This window comes from Larus michahellis, chromosome 5, assembly GCF_964199755.1.
Source record: "Larus michahellis chromosome 5, bLarMic1.1, whole genome shotgun sequence".
In the NCBI taxonomy this organism is placed as follows: domain Eukaryota; kingdom Metazoa; phylum Chordata; class Aves; order Charadriiformes; family Laridae; genus Larus; species Larus michahellis.
Window position 1 is genome coordinate 65458018 of NC_133900.1, and position 25447 is coordinate 65483464.

At 36.5% G+C, this 25447-nt stretch overlaps 1 protein-coding gene across 1 annotated transcript in view; it reads right to left on the reverse strand.

Annotated features, from left to right (window-relative positions):
- Nucleotides 1-242: 242 nt before the first annotated feature.
- DHX15 (DEAH-box helicase 15) overlaps nt 243-25447 on the reverse strand; it is a 47541-nt gene continuing 22336 nt past the window's right edge. The window contains exons 6-14 of the mRNA XM_074587723.1: nt 22203-22370; nt 18016-18102; nt 16270-16419; nt 15997-16105; nt 14629-14820; nt 11475-11597; nt 8961-9151; nt 2038-2207; nt 243-808 (exon numbers count right to left, since the gene is read on the reverse strand). Of these exons, the coding sequence (XP_074443824.1) occupies nt 691-808; nt 2038-2207; nt 8961-9151; nt 11475-11597; nt 14629-14820; nt 15997-16105; nt 16270-16419; nt 18016-18102; nt 22203-22370 (1308 nt within the window). The 3' untranslated portion in view covers nt 243-690. The remainder of the gene's footprint in view (nt 809-2037; nt 2208-8960; nt 9152-11474; nt 11598-14628; nt 14821-15996; nt 16106-16269; nt 16420-18015; nt 18103-22202; nt 22371-25447) is intronic.

Consider the following 25447-nt stretch of genomic DNA (forward strand, 5'->3'; position numbering starts at 1 on the left):
AAATTCTGCATGCATTTCATTTTTAAAACAACTTCCTACATAATTCAAACAACTTTGCAAGGGATCGACATTGTATGTATTATACTGATGTCACCATAATTGTGCTGCTTAAGCATCCGCACTTTTAATATTAAAATATTAAACTACTGCCATGTCAATAAACAGCAGTTTAAACGGGAGACTAAATGGCTTCTCATGTTTTGATCAAAACAATAGAAATACTGACATACTGTGGCACAAAATTAGTATAAATAGACTTTATTGAAGTCAGTACCTTTGTACTGAAGCCGAAGATTGTGTCTACATAAGCACAAGTTGTAACATTTCACAACTTCTAAAAGGAATGTCAACAATTACAACGATCATGCATACCATGGTCGATAATCACATTTTTAGAAGCATTTTCAACCATTTCTAAAGAAATGCTTATAACATTGTTATATATAGAACTACTTTCAATAAACTGCAAAACATTGATCAGCTTTTCCAGTATGAGCTACAGTGTCAACACAAAAGGGAGGCATAAATGTTTAATTTATGAAATCAGAATGGAATATTTACTGTAAAGAAAAATTAAAAAGCTTTCAAATAAAGGCCATTATTGAACCAAAGTGAAGAGCACAACTTGAACTTTGAATCCTTTCATCTCTTAAAGCTGTCCTCTGAATAACTTCAGTTCAAAGCATAAATTCAGTACTGTGAGTATTCCTTGGACTGAAGTTTGGCAATGATGCGATCCAACTGTCTCTTTGCTTCACACTGTGGAAAATTGCTCATGTCATAATATTGAGGGGCAATTTTCACCAGCCTGTCAAAAAAGGAGAAGTTCGTTACTAATACTCAAACTTTAAGATGCATCCTACAGAAATTCTGCAACTTAGGGAAAAAAGGATTATCCCTTATTTTCAGCTCATTCTGCGATTCTAAGATTAATGAAAGTTTACACACACGCGCACACATTTACATCTCAGTTCCATCCTGTGCGAGCGCCCAAGTCCAAAGCAAAAAAGTCCTCACTAGTCTAGGGAGACGCTCCCATTCAACCCCACGTCCCTGACAGACCCGCACTGCTGCTTCAGGACACGCCACAGCAGCCCACAGTCAGACCTGCTGCTTAATGTCAAAGACCACAAGCCACAGAAGCCCACCTAAAAATCAGTTTGTGCAGGAGTACAGTTCAGCCTTAGCTGTTTGAAGCTCAAAAACACAACCAAGGCCCTAGGATCCTGCTTTAGGCAATACACAGCTTGTTCAGAAGAAGATTTCTGAGGAAGGATTCAAACACATATTTTCCATTAGAATACTATGGAATAATGTACACATGCTATGTTTTCTGGCTTACGAATCTCTAAACTCTTTCTGCGTAACAGCACAGTTTCAACAACAGTCGAAGAGCCTCCCACATCCCCAGAGCTTACAACTTAGCAGTCTAAGTACAACCTTAAAGATGGGCAAGACGATGCAGATCTCTGCTTGTCCGCTGAGGATCAGGCCTCTAACCAAATTGATCTGCACTCTACTGACTAATAAATGTTAAGACATAGCAGGTTGTACCAGTATTACCACCTCTTTCCTTCATATTTTAAGAAAGCACTGAGTCCCTGTTCAGATCCTTCAAAAAAGTTACAGACACCTACTGCCAAGAGAGCTTGAGAACAGAGGGATCTACCAGTATCTCTTAACTTAGCTACACGAGTGGGTGCTAGGACATATCCCCAAGCCTAGCATCTCCAAGCTGCTCCTTCCCAACAGGCTTACTAAAGCAACTGGTTTTAAGTCAAGGATCTTCTCTGCGCACTGCATACAGAGCCTGGGCATCCCAGTTTTACACGCAACTCCCACAAACAGAAACAAGTACCCACAAAGAAAACCTTTAGTTGTCTACAAGACCTCAAGTCCATGCCATTGCCGTCACCCGAACCACTGCAGTAATATTAGCTTCAGGAGAAGTGAAAGGAATCATCTCAATTTAAAAAAGGAAAAAGAGAAACAAGAGCTTTACAGTAGGTCACAACAGTGTTAAGACTTTTGGCTTACCATTCTGGCTTGATGTCTGTACATGTCCGGATGTAATTCTTTGTTGTAAGGACAAACTCATTATAGAGCACCCATTCCGGTTTATGATCAAGAACAGTGGAGGGATGCAACTGCACCACCTGGTTATCTTTTACTGTTAAGTAATGCCCTGTTCGTTCCAAATGTGCCACCTAAGTAAAAAGACATTATTTCATTACCACAAGCAATTTTTAAATTAAGCAATTTTAAGCTGACTGTTAAGTGTTTTATGCAAAATATACCATCCCAACTTTCAAACCTCATCTAAATTTGGTACATGACTTGGCCACTTCAACTATTCAGGTTTTTTTATAGACACAATCAAGATGCCAGATGTTTTGCTAACTGCCATGGTAAATGTATATTCCAATATACAATTCCAGAGACATATAAAAATAGTTGTCACCCCAAAGAGAAGAATCATTATTAGAACAAAAGCAATGCAAACAGAAGGTACTGGAAGGGAATATCTATTGGACAGGTCTGTAACATCAACAAAGTCAACGGTGGTCTACTACAGACACCTGCTTCAAGCACTTCACTGCAGTAGCTACTGTGAGACCGGTAAGCCACAACGTTATCATCCTCTCAAGTTTGTATTAGTGCAGTGTTTCAGCAGTAATTTTACCAATGCACATATTATTCTGCAAATCCTCTCACATAGCAGGCCTGGAAAAAAAATATGTCGGTCCAGTAAGAATGGGAAGTTTAGTATGTCAGAAATAAGAACAGTCTTGTTACAGCACGAGCTTCAGAGCTGGAAAACGTAGGTTCAGCAACACGCTTCTGCTGTGACCTTGGTAAAAATCAATTAACCTCTCTCTGACCAAGCTTCTTGCTCTATGAAAGGGAATAATGCCTACCTCACTGAGATGCTCTGATATCTACCTCATTAAGATTTGGTAAAGCAGACAGTTATCCTTAGAAGGATACCGTCTATAAGAACAGGTAATCTAACAGAACAGGTAACTAAAATTAACCTTTTGATACTGGTAATTCAAGATGACCTCAGTACTTACTTCATTACAAATATATACACACAGAAAAATACTGCAAAAAAGATTAAGCAGGATGGACAATGTCTGAAAGACACATTTTTAATCACATCATCGTTAGCTGCTTTCCTTTATTATACACTACATACTTCCTTGTTGGTTTGTTTTGGGTTTTTTTTTTTTTTCATTCCTAGGTATATCTCACCTTTATCTTTTTCTTTTTTTTTTTGCCTAGTCAAAGATCAATTCCATCTATTAGATTAAAATCCCAGGACTTCTAAAGCAATAGCTACCTCACATTTTCAGAATACCTCTTCAGTAACAAATCACTTATTTTGAGTGGGCTTCCCTTTTATATTTTATGACGTTAATATCCAGAACATGTTTTAGGAGTGGAACAAAGTATTTCAACAGTCTGCAAATATTTTCAACCAAGATTTTAGAAATTACACTACTACTTTATTTCAAGTCTGGGGAGCCAACAGAGGCTTTTTAAAGTGGAGATTAACAGTGTGTTGTCTGTAATGATTTAGGCTTAATTTCATCCAACTCAATCCAACATTTACAAAATTAAATAGCAGTATAGCTGCAAACCAGACTAGACTAGACACTCATCTGTCACAGACCTTGCACAACCACAGCACATATGTTGCTGCGGGATTATGTTTGTTTTGGTTTCTTTGGTTTTTTCAAAGGATATTTTGGTGGTGGGGTTGTTTTTTTTACATCAATTTCATTTTTCAGATCAAAAGTAAAGCATGCATACAAAAATATTTGGATGCTTTATCTGTTTCTGTTCTTCCTATAACACATGGCAGAACCTGAGCTAACATCCAGCTACTTATCCTATTTTGAGGTTTCTATGCTTCTTAGCAAACAGATTGGTAAAGAATTTCAGGTTCAGTAATGGCAACACTCTATCACAAAATATGCACAGAGAAGCAATGGCTCCACAGCAAGCAGCAATGAGCTAACAGTCAGCTACTAGGTTTTCCTGCTCCCTCCTGGCCCAAGCAGTTTCAGCAGAGCTGACACAGCCAAATCTGCTTCTTCTCTGTTGGTGTAAGCGGCCTGCCAGATCACTGTGCTCAAAGAATTTACAATGGGCACAGGCAAGCACCAAGGCTGACATAAGGGAGTGAAGAGGGACACACGGGAGGCAGCATATACACTTATGCTCCTTTGAACCCCTGGCATACAACCAATTCCAGTGCCTGTGAAATACAACGTCGTGGTGGCAGGGCCAGATGTCCTCCAGAGGACCCTTCCAACTCAACCACTCTGTGATCTGTCATGTTTTTCAGAGCAAAAAAGCATGAGCTTCCGGAGAAACCACAGAATCATACAAAGCACATCTATGAAACAGGTTCATTTTTCAGTGAGTAATGGTAGTAAGCAAGATACTAGGAAACATACTTTAACCTTGAGATCAAGGAATCTGTCATGTATCAGTATAAAACATTTGTGAGTTAGGCTACCTGAACAAAGAAGGGGGCTGCAAATGGAGGAAAAAGCTATTAACACTATTGACTACACAACATAAGGAGCTACACAGACATGACTAAAAGGATCAGGAAGAGCCAAGCCAGCCCACGCATCTCTGCCACAGGTTACTCTGCAGACCACCAAAGCCCACCTGCTGATGTTTTAGAGACAATTATAATCATAATTTAGAGACAAACTCACATGGGAACAGTGGCCACTATAGCACATGCCACCATAGGAAAAGGGTTTAGTTTAAGTTCTAGTAATAGAGGTTTCAAAGATGTCACAATTTTATTAAGAATGACACACTCTCCTCTGAAATTTTAAGTGTGCTTGTGCTTATTTATTATCTATCACATAATTGAACCTGGAGGCCCCAACCAGGGGTCTTTAGTCACGCGTGTCAGACACTACATACAAATGCACTTATAAAAGGGCAAAAGCAGGACCAGTATCACAAGATCCAACCTTTTTATAGATTTAAGGCTACAAATTCTGTCATGCTAGTCTTGACAGACAGTTGAGAGAAATTATTCTTTCTTGTCTGTCTTTTAGAAAAAAGAATGCTAGCATGCACCAAAAGAGCAGTGTCAGTTGCTTGGGTTTCTGCAATTTCTGCTTGCAGAGCACGCAACGGTTTCTGAAGCTATTACAAAGTTTTAAACTGTTCTTCTGCATTCCTAAAAGGCAAAACGAATACCATTAAATGCACTGGTGACGACCTTCGTGTCATAGGTTTATTTTATTACCATCGTATTCTTGTAGGAGCCCGATTCTGTAAAGACTTCAACATATGTATTATTCTATACACAAATCAAAGACTGCGTAGCAGCAACAATGAGATTTTAATTAGTAGTCTAATCATCTGACATCTAACTTCCTGTATAGCACAGGCCATTTAATTTCATCCTCTGTAGTGACCCTCATATATGCTGTGTTTGACCAAGCCACATCTTCCAAAAAAGACACCACAAGACAGTGGTGGCTCTACCACATACTGTAGTATTTTCCACCTTTACATTCTGACTTAAATTTTCAACTACCAATTCTTGTTCTGCCTTCACTAGTAGAGTGGAAATACAATGATAAAAACCTCAGTTCAGGACAACTGGTAATATCAGTCTCAAAAAAAAATTGCTGAGGAAAATGACTCATCTTTAAGATAGTTTGGCATTTGCTTGTCTTTTCCAATTCAACAGTTTCCTTAGCTAACTTCCTGTAGTATAATAATTTTTGCTTAGTCTTTATCATACAGTTATTTCAGCTACACATCTATTAACACTTTACAAGTGATAAGCTTAGTTTTTTCTACTTCTGTTGAGCAAATAATCATCTATACCTATGCCAAATTCCAATTGTGTTTAAGTTGTACAATTTCCCAGTCCCTCTCACTTCTTAAGACAGGATACGTCTAGCACTAAAGTAGTGAGAAATCAGTATTTCTCTGATGTATTTTATTTTCAATGAGCAGTTTCTTAGTGATTTTGCAAGCATCACTCTTGCTCTATTTTATATATACTTCACATATTCTAATGGGTCATACAGAAACAGTCACTGAAAAAAGTAAAGAAGTCTTCCGTTATAAAAACTAGAAGAAACCAGGGACATAGCACAAAGATATTATAAGACACTTCACTTCTTGTCAACATCTATCCTTCCAGAAGTTCTTCTACACACAGAATTGTTGGCAGTTTTAAACTATTTTACTATTCCCTTTTGATTGTCTATGGCAGATTTACTAGAATTCAAATTTTTATTTAAATATGAAGGGTAAAAAGATGATTTGTTACCAGCAGAAATTCTACGTTTATCAGTCACTGACACACAACTGAAGGCAGGCAAATTCACAGTACTTATTACTAATTACATAATTAGTACTACTTCAATAGTTAATACAGGCCTGCACTGACATCGACCAACCACAGGTCTTTATTAGTACAGAAATTTCTACTGTAAAATTTTATGATTGTTTTTAGGACACTAGGCTTAGCAAAGTAGAAAACAATGCAGTCAATGAGAAATATTTTAGAACTGTGGCTGCTACAGTTTTTTCCACTTCACACTGCATTTTTAAAGAGTTTGAAAAAATCAACTTCTGCTATGTATTGCCCATAGACCTTAGCGCTTGACATGCAGAGACTATCTACATTACATGCATACACTTTGCAAGTGCTCAGATTTGGAATTCCATGTATGTTCGGTATAAGACGACAAAGAATGATGTATGCATTTCATTACTCAGGTTTTCTGAACAAGAGTCCCCAAATGCCAGAGCCTGAAAAACTGCTTCGACAGAATACAGTGTGCATACAGACTACATTAAGCACTTCAGCTACTGGTAACTAACATCTCTTTTGAGTATTTATAAGTTTTTATAAGTATTTGTAAGTTTTCTACTGAAAGTGACTCAAAGCAACACGGAATTCATGAGAGAAGGTTCAGAGTCAAGGTGAAACAGGTATCACACTATCATGGAGGTTAAAGAGTGAAAGAAACTCAAAACTGACTCAAACACAACAAAGGAGAAGAGAAACTATTAGAAGGAGAAGAGAAATAGCTTCATCTCCAAATGCCTTCAAACAGGCCTGCCATAACTGTCTCTTGATTCAGCCCAAAAGTTCAATTCCGCATTTTGGGCGACAGGGTGCTAAACAACCTATTGACCATGGAAGCCTGACGAGACTTACGGAAAGGCTTTCTTTTTCATCTCTGTGAGCCAACTACTCCAGTCACAGCAAAAATACAAAGTCAGATCTCCAATTCCTGAGCAGTAGAGACCAAAAAGCAATCTACACCAACAGTGCAGTTCCACATCCACAGCAGGAAGACATCTCTTAGAGGAAGAGTTTCATGCTGAGTAACATTAACCAAACTGACAGCACACAAACTTCCAAGGGCACGACGTCCTATAGGTCCAGGCAAATGAAGGAAGCCATAGGGTACTCTGCCCAACAAAAGCGCAACTGTGGCAATCAGACCTGCCTCAGCCAGCTGGGGCCCAACAGAGTTAAAGGTGTAGGTGGGAATGTGTACTAAAGCGTCCTCCAAGAAAGATGAAGAAAAAACGTCCCCAAAGCAAGGACTGAACAGAGCGACTAGCGTGCTTGGCCTTGCGGCAAGGGTTACAGCAAGCCAGTCTTTAGAACCGTTTCAATATTTAAAAGCAGCTAACAGCCTTAATCTTCCACTTGCATTACAGTGAAATGCAGTTGCTGGCATTGATATTCCTGTATTCTGAAAATCCAGAAACACGTTTCGCTACAGACTAGCTGGCTGCCTTAGCCCTGGGAAAGGCACTGTTCCCTTGGAGGGGAGTTTAAATATACACGGTACCCAAGTGTGTGCCCCAGTCAGGATGTGGTAAGTGCGTGCCTGTCAAGCTGCTTGCCATTCTAAGCTGCACAGCACTGATCAATGGTTCCCTTTACAACTGGCAAGTTTCTGTGCTCAAATATCACTGGAGTACAGCTCAAGTGAAAAATTAGGAAGTGCCCTGGGCTCTGGTCAGCCTCTTAAGGATAACAAGGTTGTGCTCTCCAGAAGTGAGATGTTAGGCTCTAGCAGAGACATTGCTGAGATGTGTCAGAACACGTTTGCTGGGAAAAACATTATCACGACATTCCAGAGTCAATGAGGATGAAGATTCACTCCCACTAAAGGTTCTGTACCCCTGGGTCTACAAGAGCCAGAGGGTCTCTTCTAGGCCCAGGGATGAATGCTGAAGAGAAAAAAGATAGCACAAAGAGACTATGCCAAAAAATAACAAAAAGAAAAAAAAAACCACAACAAAAGAATAAGCCACAGCCTGCATTCTAGCTTGGAAGCATACTCAACATGAAACGCAGAGCATCCAGGAGGTAGCAGTGGAGACTGGCTGCCACACCATCCTGCTTCAAGAGGTAAAGGAGTTACCAACAGCATACTTGAGATTAGTGACCTGTGCCAGTACTCCAGTACTTGTGACTCACATAATTTAAAAGTGAAATATAAACATGGAAAAAGTATGCAAAAGAAAATATTCTCCTTCTGTAAGGTTTACATATACTTTATATACAACTATACTTCTCCTGTTTGTATCAAATGACAAATAAATTTAAAAACTACATGTTCTGCAGTTACTTTGAAATGTTGTAATGAAGTTACTTCCTTGGCTATTCAGAAGTTAGTGGTCAATTCCTGACTGGTTATGCCAGAAACAGTATTTTGACACTAGAAGATCACCTACAACTTCTCTTCCAAATAAGATTTGACTAAAGAATGTACTAGAGTAATAACCAAACAACCTGACAAAGACTAAGTGGTAATATAGTTAGCCATATATAATTTAAGTAACATGCATAAAGTTTTGATAAGTTATAACAACGATACTAACATTAGAAGTCACATGAACACTGAACTACATTCCTTACAGGAACACACACATACCTGCATGAAATAACCAGTAACTAATGCCTTTCTTATGTTGATATAATAGTCTCGGCTGGTAAAGTCTGTGCTTCTACGAGGCAAATTAAATCTATCCATGATTCGTGACAGCTGTTGGCGTACATTGTCTGCAGACATCAGGGACCTGTAGTTAATGAAGTTGTCATAACACCACTGAACCGACTCATGATCTGCAACATTAAAAACATGAATCAAAAATGATTATTTCGTCCAATTAGAACAAGTAAATAAAACAGCAACTAACCAATTGATCAGTCAGATGAACCAGAAAAAACATCCATAAACTTTTATAAATGACAACAGCTCTTAGTTTAATCAGTTGATTTCTTGCATTAGATAAATAGTTGTTTTCTATTCAGGAAGCACTGTGGTCAGGGCAAGAGAAAATTAGCTTTTTTACCCTCACCAACAGAAGAATATACACACAATCAGTGATGTTTTGCTGAGATACCACACCAATAAATTTCACACAGTTAAAAAAAACAAAACAAACACATCCTGCAACTAGAAAAGTCTTCCAAACCTGCAGTATAAAACATAACTGAACATAAAGAACACTGCACAATCTTTAATGTAGCGTGCAGTGAACACACAAGAAGACTGTACATAATTATGTTGTATTTGAGAAACCAAATCCTCCTTAAATTAAGCCTTCAAGTAACAACAGTTAAGAGCTATACAAACAGACTTCTCTAATATTGAAGTGGGATGCACCTCACAGCAGTTTGAGTAAATGTAAGGGACCTGTAAAATACAGCGTCAGTAACGGCACTCAGTACTCTTAAGTGACTGTTTCTACTGTTGATAGCTCTAATGAGAAGTCTGTTAAGACAGCAAGCCTAGGCCATTCTGTTAGGATAAAACCCTGCATGTTTAACATCAAGAAACCCAGATGTCCCTACCAATTCTGTTACTTTTAAAGTGATTCTCTTCTAATATTTGTCAGTTTAATAATCCAACAAACCTAGCCATAAGAAAATTTAAGACTTAAAGTATCTCTTGTACAGAGACTATTCTTAATTTCCACTTAAAAAAAGGATGATTATGTAATCAGAGGAAAGGTTAAGTTATTTCTGCATTTTATCTTACAGAATATATTTATAATAAATTATGAGTGCTAAGGCTCTTGTACACTGTACAGTAGAATCATAATTGAAGTACCATAGCATGTTATGTTCTGTGCCATTTGAACTGTGCGTTTTAGAGGACCCAGAACTGTTTTATATTGTTCTAGATAGAAAGAGGAGCACCATTTTGTCTTCTGATACTGAATCCCAGAAATTCTACTCAATTTCCCAGTGGAACTGAACAAAAGGTTATCCTACAAATAATTCCAACCCGCAGTAGCCTCAGCATGAAAGCAGCAGCTTCCAGAAATGTGCACGCACAAAAGATCTGCAAGACATACTGGATCCTAAACTAAAAAGCTAACAGAAAACACAAGCAACAGATGTCTCCGGTTCTCAAGTATTTAGTAGAAGCTTCTCAGCTATTGTTTTAAGCAGTTTTTAATACTTTTGTTTGGACTCTTACTCTGAATATACCCTTATTTTGGATTGCCACATTATAGAGTGTTAGAACGTTTCAATGGAAAATTTCTCGATCAAAGCTGCAACAGAAAGGGGCACCGAGTTGCGCGTTTTTTTTACTCAGGGTAAAAGACTGTTGCTTTTTTGTTTGCTTACAGGAAAATGCAACTGGAGCACCTAATTTAACCTGGTTGGCAGCTCAGAGTAATCTTTTTACTTATCACCAGGATAAGTCACTGTTAAAAAAGTTTGCCACTTATGTAGTCATTTTTCAAGAGAAGTCCTAGCTTCACCTGTTCATTCCCATCTTTTTCAAGCTAAAATATAATTCAGCTATGCTGAGGAAGACAGTACATTTTCCCTAAAATCCATACACATAAATGAGGTAAACGACAAATCTATCCTATGGCTCTAAGTTACTTCTTGTTGATGCATCACGCCTTTGCCTCTCAACCCATCCCAAGGCCTTATTACAGAATTCCTAACTATATTAAAAAGTTAGGATTAGAAAGGTTTTGGTTCTAGGAACATATCCTTCTCCAAATTCAGAGTATTTTCTGCACTGCTCTCCCTGAAAAATTACTAAGCAATTATGCAGATTTTTCTATAATTAATGTCAGATAACAAACTTCCAATATTTCTTAATTATAGGAAGGCTTACTTCCTTCTGTCCAAGGTTACCCAGCATTGATTTAAAAGCCTGGCTTGATTCCATACTCAGTTTATTACATGATCTTTTAGCTAGTTTTTTGTTTTTGTTTCCCCCCTAAAGGGAAAGCAGTCCTTAAACATCTCTTTTACATACTTTAGGGAAAAGAAAAAAAAACAACACAAAATTAAGATTATAATAGAATGTCTCAAAAAACAAGCCCAATCACTTCAACTGTCTTTGGAACCCAGGAATGAAAGCTGGCAGCACAAAGCATTATTACAAGTAATTTTGCTAGAACAGGTAAACACTTACTTTGTTTGAAAGCATGGTAGACATTCAGCAACGTCAAATGATCTCCATCTATGTGGGCAAACCTCATCTTGGCTTCATCTGCTGCTTTCTTTGCTTCCGTGGGGCGAACAAAACACTGTGGGACTAAACAAGGTTGGTATGGGCCCAACACAAACGCCCATATCGATGAGTCACGCATTCACAGATAGAGGAACAAGGCCTAGCTAGGTCAGTTCACAGAGCATAGGGCAGGGCAGGATGGCCTCCAACTGCATCTTGGACTGTTTACTACCTTGATTTGGTACATCAACACCTAACCACATCTGTAAGACAAGAGGGTTTCAAAGCTACAAAGTACCTGATTATTTTAATAGAACTATATGAATGCATCAAAATCTCTAGTCTGAAGGCCATCAAGATTGCCTATGTATACTGTAAGGCTAAACAGATCTTAGTTCAAGACCCAGTGCTGATAGCTCTACCAGGAGCTAGTACCCCATGTAACAAAACACTTTATTTGCAAATTTGCTTTCTCAGAAAGCCTCTATGGACAGAGTGAAGAAGATAGTTCTGAAAACGTACTGCACTAGCACAGTCTAAATAAACCCGAGTTTTATCACAAGTCTGCTACTAGACAGAATGCACTGGTAAAGTCAAGTCCTCTTCCCCAGATGGTATTGTTATCAGCACTGGTATACACAAACATGTGAATGACGGTATTAATAAGTCTAAATGTTGTGATGGTAGCGGTAGTGGTGGAAGGTTAAACCGTCCTTTGGCACTACTTGAAATAAAAAAGAAATTAAAAAATTGCAATGTGATGATCTTTATCATTATATTCTCTTACATAAATCTGACTCAGACTGACTTGAATCCAAAAATAGTGTTTTAATATTCCCTTTCCAAATACAGACTACCGAAGACCACAAATAGTATCGCAGCCAACTTAATTCATGGTCTGTCAACATTCTTCTAGGTTTGTAATATCAATACCAATTCACAAGATGCTGAAGGTAGTTAAAAGAGAACTTTACTTTATAGAGATCTACAAGAGGAAAAAAAAAATCAGTTTTGTTTTTTAAGTGGATGTAATTTTTAAGTAGTTAAATTTCAATAAAATTAATGCTAGGTAAGATGCTACAAATCTTTTATCTTTTTCCAACTACATTAGCTTTCTCATAACTGAAGCCCACCAATCTCAGGAGAACACCTCTTTGCATCTCATCTGTCCCTAACAGATGAGGGCCTTTTCATGGCGTGTTATGCGGTTTTACTGAATTTTATTCTTAAATTCCCATAAAAGCCCCAAAACACTACATTCAAAAATATATTGAGTTGAATACTGGACAGAACTTGAGAAAAAAAAATACACACTGCAACAGTAAAATCACGTAGTAGGAAATCAAGAAAGACCAATGCATTAAAGAAAATAGAAATGCACGGTCAAAATAAACACCCTGTATTTTGGGTCATTTCAAAAAAAAGAGATAATATAAAGTGTATTTTAACTTCAAACTCAGACCAATAAAAGCAAATCTCAAGTTATTCTATCACTGGCTTAACTCACTGTTTTGAATAAGTAGTAGCACTTTCTACCCCACAGCAAGACACCATGGCTCATAAAATGAAGTACAATCATTTAGCCTGCTCATTTATTTATTCCATGCTGTTCTCTGCTCTTTTCTAGTTTTCCATTCAGTCCGAACTATTAATACATGGATTTCTATCCACAGCTTTACCTTTATATGGACTTAAGGCACCATAACTTACAGTCATGCCACTGGCTTGAAAAAAAGAAGTGCTTACTTTGTGAAATAGTCCTTACAAATACTAGGACTATGAGGGTTTTTTAAGAGCAGAATTTTAGTTACAACCCATACATTAATCCCTTTTATTTTTTTTCTTTTTTCCAAAACTTATTTATCATTACATTAATTGTGCCTCGAAACAAAAAAGTATCTTGGTCTGGGAAAAGGTAAATAGAAAAAGGAGTAAGACAAATCAGTTGAAGACCATAAACAAAAATACTAGACTTACTGTTCTGTAGTAGAGATAGGGGGGAAAGGGGGGAAGGGAAGAGAAAGACAGGCACCAACCTACCACCACCTCCGCAATTAAGCCTACCATTTAATGAAAAAAATTGTTATGATTCTGCCCTGCCCATCTGCTCTGAGTCTGAACAATCATAACTCTGCAACAAACATTTTAGCTTGTTCTTAAAAACTTTCATATGAATATATTGTAAGACTAAACTGAAAAAACAGGTTTTACACTTAGCCAAAACATTTTTTTTTCTCTATTCAACCGAGTTAAGCATGTAACCAGTACACCTGCATTGTGAAGAGCCAGGTAAAATAGCACACTCAAAAGATGAAAGCGTAGTTATGAGTAAGAACATCCCCATTTTCATAACAGACTAAATCTTGCTGCTTGTCCTATGACTACTAACTATAAAATGAAGCCAGTTCTACATAACTGGGAAACGAAATACAAGGCGTGCTTGATAACATTTTTCTCTCATCAAGCTCTCCCGACAAGCAGCTCTGCTCCGATGCAGTGCTATTCACATAACGCAGCAGCAAAGTACAGCTGTGCACACAAATTAATTCTTATAAATATACATCCTCCCCCAAAGTTTCTTTCTTCCCTTTAAAAGTTAAAACAACTGTTCTTCAGCTTTGCCACTTAATGACTAAAAACGTATCATCATTTCATGTACAAGCTTATGATTTAGTATAAATTATACTGTAATCCTTTTGGAAATACTGGGATTTACCAAAGTGCAAAAGAATGCGCAATACAAAATAGATTTCACTGCCTTAAAAACTGAGTGGTTGAGTCAACATTTCTGGTCCTGACTACGAGCCTAAAAAGAAAGTTCTCTTTCACTACCCTGATTTCCACCCCACCCCCCATCCCCAACTCAAATATATACACATTTAACTAAAGTTAGGAGCAAACTGTTTGACTATTTTATGCATGTAATCTCCTAACGCTACTATTCATTAGCTTCAAGGTCTCTATGTACACCCATAATGATTGATTATGACATTTAAAAAAAAAATCTAATTTGATTAGAAATATTTATATTGTTTATGTTTTTGATGTGGAAAACGCAAATTTTCCCCAAACTGAAGATCTGCATTTTGTTTAGTATCTCTTTCCCTGCTATTACCTGACAACATGGCAGTAATAGATAGGACCTCATTAGAACAGTTGTAGTCACAACTTGCAATAACCATTTTAGCCAGTTGTGGGTCCAATGGAAATTCAGCCATCATGGATCCCAACTCAGTCAAGTCTCCATCATCATTTAAAGCAGCCAGATAATTCAAAAGCTCTAAGGCTCTCATCAGAGTTTCAGGAGCTGAAAGAAAAAAAAAAAAAAAACATTTAGGGAGGCACATTAATCAAACTGCTTTGAATAAGCAAAAAATGAGGAAGCACAGACTAATGTAAGCTATCTTATTTTTTGTTCTCCATTCAACTGACTTCCAAACACAAAATTATTACCAAATTCAGTTACATACATCTAGACATGAATTAACTGGGGGTAAGGGAGAAATAACTTATTTAGAAGAGCTTTTAACTGGATCAAAAGCTTGAATATTTGAAGATTACTGCTTTTCAAAATTCAGGCAGCAGTGGCATTGTGAAATACTCCGTATCATGGTAATACTACATCCCACCCAATCCACTGATGCGTTTTCCCTTGTTCCATACAAAATAGATTCATGCAGTCCTAAGATCTCAGCCATGTAAACTTTAGATATCTACAGTCTTTTACAGATTTGAACCTGTAAGCACATTCTCTTAACTCTGCATTCCTCACAGTGAGTGTGTATTACACCCACAAAGAAAAATAAAAGGAAATCCAAAAGCCTTCCTGCTAAGCTATTGTACATGCTACACAGCACAAAGAATGCAATTGTTCTGTAGAGCTATTTAAAAGCTTAAAGATTATAAATTGTATTTTTTATTTTAGGGGGAAAAAACAACCAACTTTGATGTATTTATATATGGCTGATCTATTTTCATTAGCAATATAACCCAGTTATTTTTAAAGTATATATGAACATTTAACACACTTAGAAGGGAGAGGCATATTAACTTTATGGTTTGAGCCAAAAAGGTGTATTCAGCTTTAAAAACACTAGCCAATTTTATTTACATACAGTTGTTAACTGATGTACAATTAGAATGTGTAATCAAGGTGATAAGTAAAAAACCCTCATCAAGTAATAAATTTTCTAATGCCCGTAATTTTGCCTTATCCTCTGCAGGTAAGGGGCACTCAGTAGATTCCTTGTTTTGATTAAAAGCTGCTATGCAGACAGAAACATAAAAAGCTTGTTTTGATAAGACACAGAGCACTAAATTTCAGGATAAGTAGAAGACATTCCTTACAGATTACAATAAAAACAGTGAAAAAAAACATAAAAGAATTTATCTCATGTTGTTATATAAAACATTTACTAAAATAAAGATTTCAGAAGACAAAACATAACACAGTAGACAAGATAAAATAGAAAATAGATACTACCTGGAGGATCCATAAAATCAAAGTGCACCAAATCATCTATACCAAGCTTCTTGAGCTGCAATACTACAGATCCTAAGTTAGACCTCAAAATTTCAGGGTATGTGTTGTCCTGGGTGGGAGGGGAAAAAAAAAGAAAATTCATGACACTTGTTCTTCCAAACACGTTGAACTACACAAGCATTCAAATTCCGATTACATCTGGTAGCATGGCACCCGACTACCTGTTATCTTTCAGATGTTCTTACATATGCAATCTAAAAAAAGTAATCTTACCTGCATTTCAGTTTTGTAAGCCTTCTCCGTATAAAGCCTGAAGCACTTGCCTGGTCTAGTACGACCAGCTCGGCCAGCTCGCTGTTGAGCGGAAGCTTTACTAATCGCAGTCACCAAGAGAGACTCCACTCTGATACGAGGATTGTATACCTATTTGAAAGTGGAATCAGAGCAGGAAAGAAGGAAGAGAATGAAAACCACTTGTGGATAAGACAACTATCTAAAAAACCATAAAGACTGCTTTAAACTTATTTTCAAACACAGCTTCTGACTACGAAATCACAAGTTGTATGTATCTAAAAGGAGAAAAAAAAAATTGGCTGCAAAAGCCTTTGGATCAGCGACAGAAAGCTTCAAAAATACAACTGCCTAGAGAACAGCATTTACTTTTTATTCATTTGTTAACAACAACTCCTGCCAGGCTCCCTGTCCTCCTTAAATGTGTGTATTTTTAGATAAGATTTTCATGGCAGAAGGAATGTGTCCAATTTGTTCTATGGAGTGCTAAACACACTCTTGATGCTCAAATAATTCCATGGGAAAAAAAAAAGCTGTCTTGATACAATTATAAGGTTGAATAATAATGTTCTAGAGGTCAGAAAAATCTAACATTAAGCTTGAACGCAACTGTGAAAATCAGACCGATGACAAAGCAAGACTATTGCAAGGGTACATGCAGACTGCCACAGTACAAAATATAAGCTGGAATTTACTGTAAAATTTCCATTGCAGTCATACATAAACAGCAGTCTTGCCAACTCAATAGGCCTCATGGAAAAGAATATACTGTAAAAAACCCAATGCAATAGCCAGATAGTACCTTCAGTTCAAGATGTTCTTTGGTCCTTGTTTTAACAACGTCCTAGTGTGAACAGGTATAAAACATGTACAAAAACTACTTCTTATTACAGAAGGTATTTTTCCAGTATAAGAACTACTTTTGAAAAAGCCTCAGTCTAAATGGTGACTGAAACTTGCGTATGAAGATGTAGTGACTGTACTTATATTCTGCTGTATCTCTCATTTCGCAAAAGTTTAAGAGGCTGATAATGTGTATGAGTATTAAAGGAAAAGTCTAAGAAACCAAGTTATAAGGACAGTTATAGTTAGTGAAAAAACTAAATGAAGGTTAAGAGATTTGTGTTTCATTCTTTCTTCAGTTATTGGGTTGACTACTATAGGCAAGCTATTTCAGTTCCTCTGAACACCTCAGGATACAAAAAACACAATACAAGCTTGAGGACAATCCTCAGGGCTGCAACAGTACATGATCAGTACTGACAAGAAACAGCAACACCCTAGGTATCATTTCTCTTTTCTCATTTTAGTGCTGGAGTTTTCTATGTTAACATGACTTAGAAGAACAGGTGGCTTCTAGCAACATTTTTATTTACTTTCACATGATTTCTTGAGTATTCTCAAGCATAGACACACAGTACAAAACCACACTTCCTAGAGTATCTAGCAAATTCATATTCCAGGCCTAACTCTTAAAGTCACATTTAATTTTTTTGAAAATAGAATTCTTCTGTGCTGCATTGTTTTGGACTGCTCTAGACATCTAAAGACTGCAGACTAAGTGTAAACCCACCGTAAGTTAAAAACAAAACAAAAATAAAACAACCAGGGTCAAGACTTCAACTGGGACAAGACCTAGCAGTGTTTACAAAGGGAAGAGTTACCTAAGCAAACCAGATTCCAGTGTCTTTCCTACTACAAAGGAAGAGAAATCAAAATAGTATTTACCTTCTGTTTTGCAAAGCCAGGATCAATCACAAACACAACACCATCTATTGTTAATGATGTCTCAGCAATATTGGTGGACACAACCACCTGTTGGAAAACAAAATAGTAAATGTAACCTCTTTGACCTGATTCTATTTCTGCACCAAGAATTTTCAGCACTTTCCTTCACTTCACCAATAACTACCAAAACTGTGCTCCAACACTTTTACAGGATGATCTGAAATCAACCAGATCTAGATGAGCTTCTACTGAAATGAGAGCAATTTTTGTCCACTGTTTCTGTTCCCCTGCATCTCTATTAACATTGTAACAAGTGTTAGTTTTGAGAAAAAGAAACAGAAGAGCAAATATTTTACTTCAAAGTTTTTCTCACATCTCTGGTAAAAAAAAAAAAAAACCACACAAAAAAAACCCCACAACTTACACTGGATCCCTTTAACATCATTGGTTAATTCCAGCTTTTAAACTTTTTTTTTGTTTTTAAAAGCCTAAAAAGGGCAAACTGATTAAATAATATTAAAATAAAAGGTTATATAACTGTACCAGCACAGTATATTATTTTACTTTGTTTGGAATAAAGCATTTATCAATACATTCAGCTAAAATCCTGAACAACACAGATTTAATTTCAACTTTGTCGTTTAAATTACCAGATATTCAAACATCTTTACGTATTTTTAAGATTACATTCTTAAGTTTCCATAAACTTTCTGAAGGTTAAGTCTCATGCCAAAATTAAAGCAAAGGTGATACCCGAGTTCTGAAGCTTGATTTGCCATCATTTAAATTTTATGTCCAGACATGCAGGGTAACAGTGTAGAGGTACCATTAGCTCTCATCCCAGTAGTGACCACATCAAAATCACATATTAGCAGCAAGTTGAATCAGCTACCTCAGAAAAGACCCAAAACCCATTCAGCACTTCATAAGAACTACTTACCTTTCACCTCTTAATTTCAGAGCATTCTGTCATTGTTTTCAGTTTAGCAATTAGAATTTCAGAGACCCCTAACAATTTGTTCAGAATTACAATGAAGCCAGTGGCTGGACTAGATTGATAATCCTGCTGATTTCTCTTCCTCCTGGCTGATCGCTTTGCCAGTCAGCTACTTATTACTCTCAGCTTGTCTTTTCTTAAGCAGACTTAAGGTCTAAGCTTCCCCAAATACTACTATATATTGAAAGCAATAATTCAGTGGGGTGGGGAAAAAAAAAAAAAAAAGAAATTATTTGGAATTACAGTATTCCACCCTGAAATGATGTGCTACTTATAACTCCCCAACCCAAAAAAAAATCCCATATACCTTCCATTCACAGCTAACCTGCACAGATTAGTTCAGAGATAAAAGCCACAAACATAAATGCAATTAAGTGCTGATACAAAAGCACAATACATTTTCATAAAAAAATTGCAAGTCATTAAATATGTAAATTAAACTAGCACTCCCATGTTAAAAGACTAGTTGATCTACATTCGGCTTGGTGTTACAGAGTGTACCTTATCTAAAAAGTCTCTGCTTTTTCCAGGTCTACTAATGTACAGAAACATCCATACCCATAACGTTCAAATACCAATTAAAGAGCAGGTTTTGGTCCTGATTTTAACCACCAATTTCTATTAGGACACTTCAATACCAATAACTCAGTACTGTTAGCATGCTTAAGTCCACAAAGGTCCAGCAATTTATTTGTACTTGAATTTACTTAACTTGTACTTGAATCGTACAGAACTTTCCAAAGTTAGAAGGAAATCACAGTTATTTATACAGTGGATTCTGCTGTATGTACTGATCTCATCTGTTAAAATCACATTGCTTAAAATCCACAACTAATGAATGTAAAAACACATGAAATTTAAGAAAAAAACTTGAGGAAGTTACCCCACATCTTTCAAGCCTAAATCAAAGTTACCTGGAAATCAAACAAATGAAAATTAGTGCTAAACTACGTAAAACGATAAATTGTATGTAACTGCCATTTTGCAATTACTGAAATGGTTACGTTAAAAATGTTTTTAAGTATCAACCACTTGATACACCAAAGAATTTCAGAGATCAATTTAAGCAGGTTATTTTGAATATTAAAATATACATATTATCTATTTATAAAAGTCTATATTGCATATGTACTAACTAGTAATGCTTAAGACTCCTGAAAGAAAATAGAACGCATTTTGGAAAAAAGGGATAAGACAGGAAAGGGGAGTAAAAAGGCTCCTTCTTAAGTCATCTTCATCTTCCTCCACAATATAAATGAAATACTCTGATTAACTGTAACTAGTTATCATCTTATCATCATTTTATCATCTTTAATCTTAAGACTTCTTACAATAATAGCTGATCTTGCCTAGCACATCTGAGAGGACAAAAAAGTGCTAAGCTATCAAGCTGTATCAGTACTAGCTGTTACCATCACTACTGGTGCAAGATGCCACAAGACTTCCAGTATATTACTTTTCTTTCACAAAGTTAAAGCTCAGAAGATACTTATTCAAATACTGTAAGGACCTCACTTAGTTTTTATGACCATTAAAGCCTTTAAAATGATTCAGACCTCCTGCTAGCTCTCTCTCCTCAGCAGTTCGAAAAACTAGGTTCAACTCCCACAGGAGAGTCTGTGAAAGCAGACATTTTGTAAGATAGTGGAGGCACAGCAACACACGGTCCTACTTCACATATCACGATCACTAAGACTGAAACTAAAACAACATTTAAACAAATTTACAACACACAGACACACTTCCAACTCATTGCTAGATTTGTTATGGAGATAAAAACCAAAACACAGAAGCCAGAACATTTCAGTCATAGCAGGCAAAGAGGAAAAGTGATCTTTTGTTTAGAAAAAACAAAACAAAAAATACAACAAACAACAAAACAAAACACCGTAATGGCTTTATAGGTCTGAATCCATTGCTTACATATTTCATGCCTACTTTTGCCTACAGCTGATACCTTTCCAGCATGGCAATTTTTCTTGTAGTAAAGTCATTACTACATTTAGGGTGTCTTCCTCTTCGACACTGGTACACTTGGCTTTGTCAGTTCAACACAATGAAAGCTACATGCTGCACCTGTTATTCTCTTATCAAGAAACCCAGGAACTGCCCATTTTTAAGTGCACGGTTTTAAACATGAATGAAAATTTAATGAAATACACAGCTATCACTTCTTCATCACTGAAAAACAATTTCATTCAAGTCATTTGCTAATACAATCTTGTTGCAGCATTAGTTTCATGATTTCAGATTGAATGCTTTCACAATCAACTTCAATAGGAAAAAGAGGATCCTTTCACTAAATTTATTAAGTGATTTATTCTTCCAGAACACTAGAAAGTTGTCACTAGTATTCTACATGCACTGTACTGCACAAAAAACCAAATAATCAAGGAACAAACCCTGCCTAGAGCAGATAGTATGATTCAGCTTTGACCTTCAGAATCTTAACTTTGTGATCACTACAGTTTCATATAGCATTAGTTTAACTTCAGGAAGCTCTATTAAGACTCCTTCCAAATGTTCAATTTTAGAGAGATAACCACATAGTTTCTAGTGTAGTTTATGTGACCATTCAAGGAATGGAACTATTCATTTTATGAAGAACATTCATTCACTAGTGCCATTTCAAGTTTTTCTCAATCTATTTTGCCCAAATGAAAGAACCTCCATCCGTTGCTTACTACTACAGAAAACACAAACCTAACACTTAAATGTACTTGTCTTAACTTGCACCTTCTCAAAAACCTTGAGAAACAGACAAAACCTGCTATCCCTTGAAGAGATACTCCATTTTGTTTCCAAAAAAAGGATGCCTCAGAATAATAATTTAGGGAGAAAAATCCCATTCCTCCCCACAAATCACGTGGTTGTCAAATTCAGTATTTAATCTGACTGGTTGGATTTCTTACAAGAAACTTAAATCAATGCCACTCCCATTCACTCAAACCAAATTGTTACTAGAACATTCTGGCCTTACAGATGAAAGCCAGAATTTTGAGTTTCACTGAGAAACAAACTCCAAGTTATCTTAAAAAATTTTAATGTGATAAAATCTTGGATTATTAAGGCTTCATCAAAAAAGCCTTCTACTTGTTGCTGTCCAAATACATCTAAAACAGCTGAAACTGCCCACACGACTGTGAGTAGCTAGTTCCTGAACAGCATACTAAAACAGCATACTACTTACCTTTCTTCCTATTGCTCCATTTTGTTTTTTAGGTGGGGGAGGTTCAAAAATCCTTTGCTGTTGCTGCGGAGGAAGAGTGGAATACAATGGAATGATTTTGATGTCACCAACTTCAGGGCCTAAATCATCAATTTCACGCTTTATCCTCTTGCAGGCTTCATCAATCTCCTGCAAAACAGAAATACTGGTTAAAAGAGAACTCCATGAAAAAGGCAGCATATTTTATTTTAGAGTGCCTTATGATAATTACATTAAGTCTACACCCTGAAGAACAATTACAATAACAATAATTTAAAAAGAAAAAATCAATCAAGGTGCTTACTGAATTTGCAATCAAATTTCCACAATACTTTAAGATGCTTCAGCTTCTATACTCTAATGAACAGCCTAATTTGCATTCAACATCCTTTTTCTTTTAGTCATGTTTCCTAATTAATTCTCTGCAAATTGTCCTAAAATTGAAATCTCTCACCCTGGAATATTAAACCGCACTCACGACCTTTTCAATTTTCACAATCTAAAAGAAATTGATGTGCAAGATAGTTAAAATAAGCCAATTAAGCTTTAATGTCACATATCACTAATGCAATTATATGGAAGATTTGCTTCATTGTACCTAATGAGAACAAACACCTTTACAGTATAAACATGGATGCTCAAAACCAAACCTCTCAATCCAGAGTTTCAGATTTTACTTTAAAATTAACTGTCATCCCATTTAAGCTTAAGAAAAGTCAGTGAAATACTCTCAAGATGAAAGGGGTTTTTCATGTTGTAATCTTACCTTCTTATTTTCTAGCTTACTTTCTGACTAGCTACCATATAAAAAAAGTTCACCACAGCTCAATCATTTATAATTCCATTTAATTTTAAAAAAACACCTATATTTAAGGCAGCTAGGTGACCTACAGTTATGACAAGATTTAATGAAAATTAAAGCGCACAGAAATTTAGGTTAATGAATAATACAATTCATTAACTTCAACTTAAAAATCACAACAGGACCTCCACTGGTATAACTAAGAGGCACACTTACCAACTATTGATATTTCAGCTGAACCACTGATGGAAGAATGAAGTGATCATGACAAGAAGGAACAGTAGGCAAAAGCAAAAAATAGCTACAATATAGCCCAAGAAAAGAGGCCAGACCTCCCTTATCACAAATAATTCACCAGCCTGAAGCTGAAGTGATGGTGATGCTTAATACAAGCAAATACACAGAACAGGTTAACCTAAAGGCTCTATAAAATTACTGCTTTACTCTGCAATTAGAAAAACAAAAGCAGACTCCTTTTTAGGAACCATAAATTCAGACAGATCCTGGAGCAAATCTAGGTCTTTCTCATTTCTTCTTAAAGAGACTTAAGTTTTCAGCGCAACTGTATTGAGTAGGTTTTGAAGTAGCACAGACAATACAATAATCATGTTCTGTATTGATCAGCACATATAATTAATGTAAGCATAACATTAAAGAGGAAGAGCCTTCATTTTGTCAAAGAGACCTTTAATAGTAAGCCTAACGCTTTTTGGCATTATCTTGCCAATTTGAATGAAGTGCAGATATTCACAAAAACCTTTTAAACAAAGGTGCACTTTGCCAACAAATCCAACACACCCTTCATAAAATGTAAGAGGCACAGAAGAAACTGAGCTGGAATGCCCCCTACTGGTTTAGTAACAGAGAATTAATTTCTTTACACAGATGTCAATACCTAGTATTCTGTTGATAACTCCCTTTAAGCTCAGTAACAGCCTCCCAATGAAAAGGAAAAACCTAACTCAATTGACAGATCATACACAGGAGCTCAGTACTTTAACAATGGTGCTTATATAAAAAGACAACGTGTTATAAGTAAATAGTTGACTAACTAGGCAGCAACAGAGACTCCCTCTCAACTTTGCACCAATTCAAAGTCTTGACAAGCTGACACTTGAGCCTGTTAAATACTTAACACAGAATCAGACTGTATCTTTAAAAAAAGAAACAAACCAACAGAAAAACCCAACACACCAACAAAACCCCACAAGCCAAATGCTAAAACAAAAATACAGCACAGACCTTAGTTCCTGATCTAAAGGTCACTACACTGTTTCATGAAATTTGAGCAGATTACACTGTGTAATTGGGAAAGCTCTGATACTGGACAGGATGCTTAATCTTCAACAGTAATGACTGGAGACTCCAGGACAGTTTGATACTTAAGAGATAGTAAAATACAAGCAAGCAGTGATAAATGAAAGCACCACACTTTTCAGGCCACATGTGTTCACAGCCACCTACCATCTTTCAAAAGAGATAAAAGTGTTGTTTCTCCCTAGAGTTTCCTCATGCAGTTTCAAAGTATCCCTAATCAGGGCTCATTAAAATACTTCAAAATAGAGATGACAAGTGCATATATAACCATTGGTCTCTGCAGATTTGCAGAGGTAACTACAGACCTCTCATCATAAACTGCCGAAAGAAAAATGCAAGTCACCAAAAGCCACTGCCACTCATCTAAAGACAGTAAAAGAGAATTCTTTAGTACTGAATTGTTTTAATGTAAAAAAAAATAAAAAAGGGTAAAGAAAAAAAAGGGTGGTTTCATTTCATTTACAACACTGGCAGAAAACAGCATCTCTCCTTCAACTGTATCCACAGCCACCCTCCAATTCCAGCAGACAACTAAAACTGGCATGCCAAAGTACACAATCTAGAAGGCATACAGAATCATAGAATGGTTTAGGTTGGAAGGCACCTTAAAGACCATCTAAGTCCAGTCCCCCTGCCACGGGCCGGGACACCTCCCACTAGACCACATTCCTCCTACACCTAGTAAGCATAGTTTGAAAGTATTAAGGATTCATTTAGGTGTTAAAAGATTCATTTGTATCACATAAAAACATTTAAGTGTGGAGATATGACAGATACAGTTGAAAGCACAATCCTAACTTTAATACTCTGAAGATCCGGCAAGTCCAATTCAATAGTCCTGACTTACTCAAGTATGAAATGCTTTCAAAAAAAACAAAACTAAAAAAACACCAAAAAACCAAACAACAACAAAAAAACCAAAAAACACAAAAAAGCACACACATTTAAGTATTTGCACACCATCTACTCCAAATCAATTACAAAACCCTTTGAAGAGGGGTCATTCCATCAACCCAAACGTAAGAGGATGTTTTTCTTCCTGGAGGAAGAAAAGGAACTTGCCTTGCATTTATATTATGCCTGAAAAAATTCCTCAGAGCCCTGACTA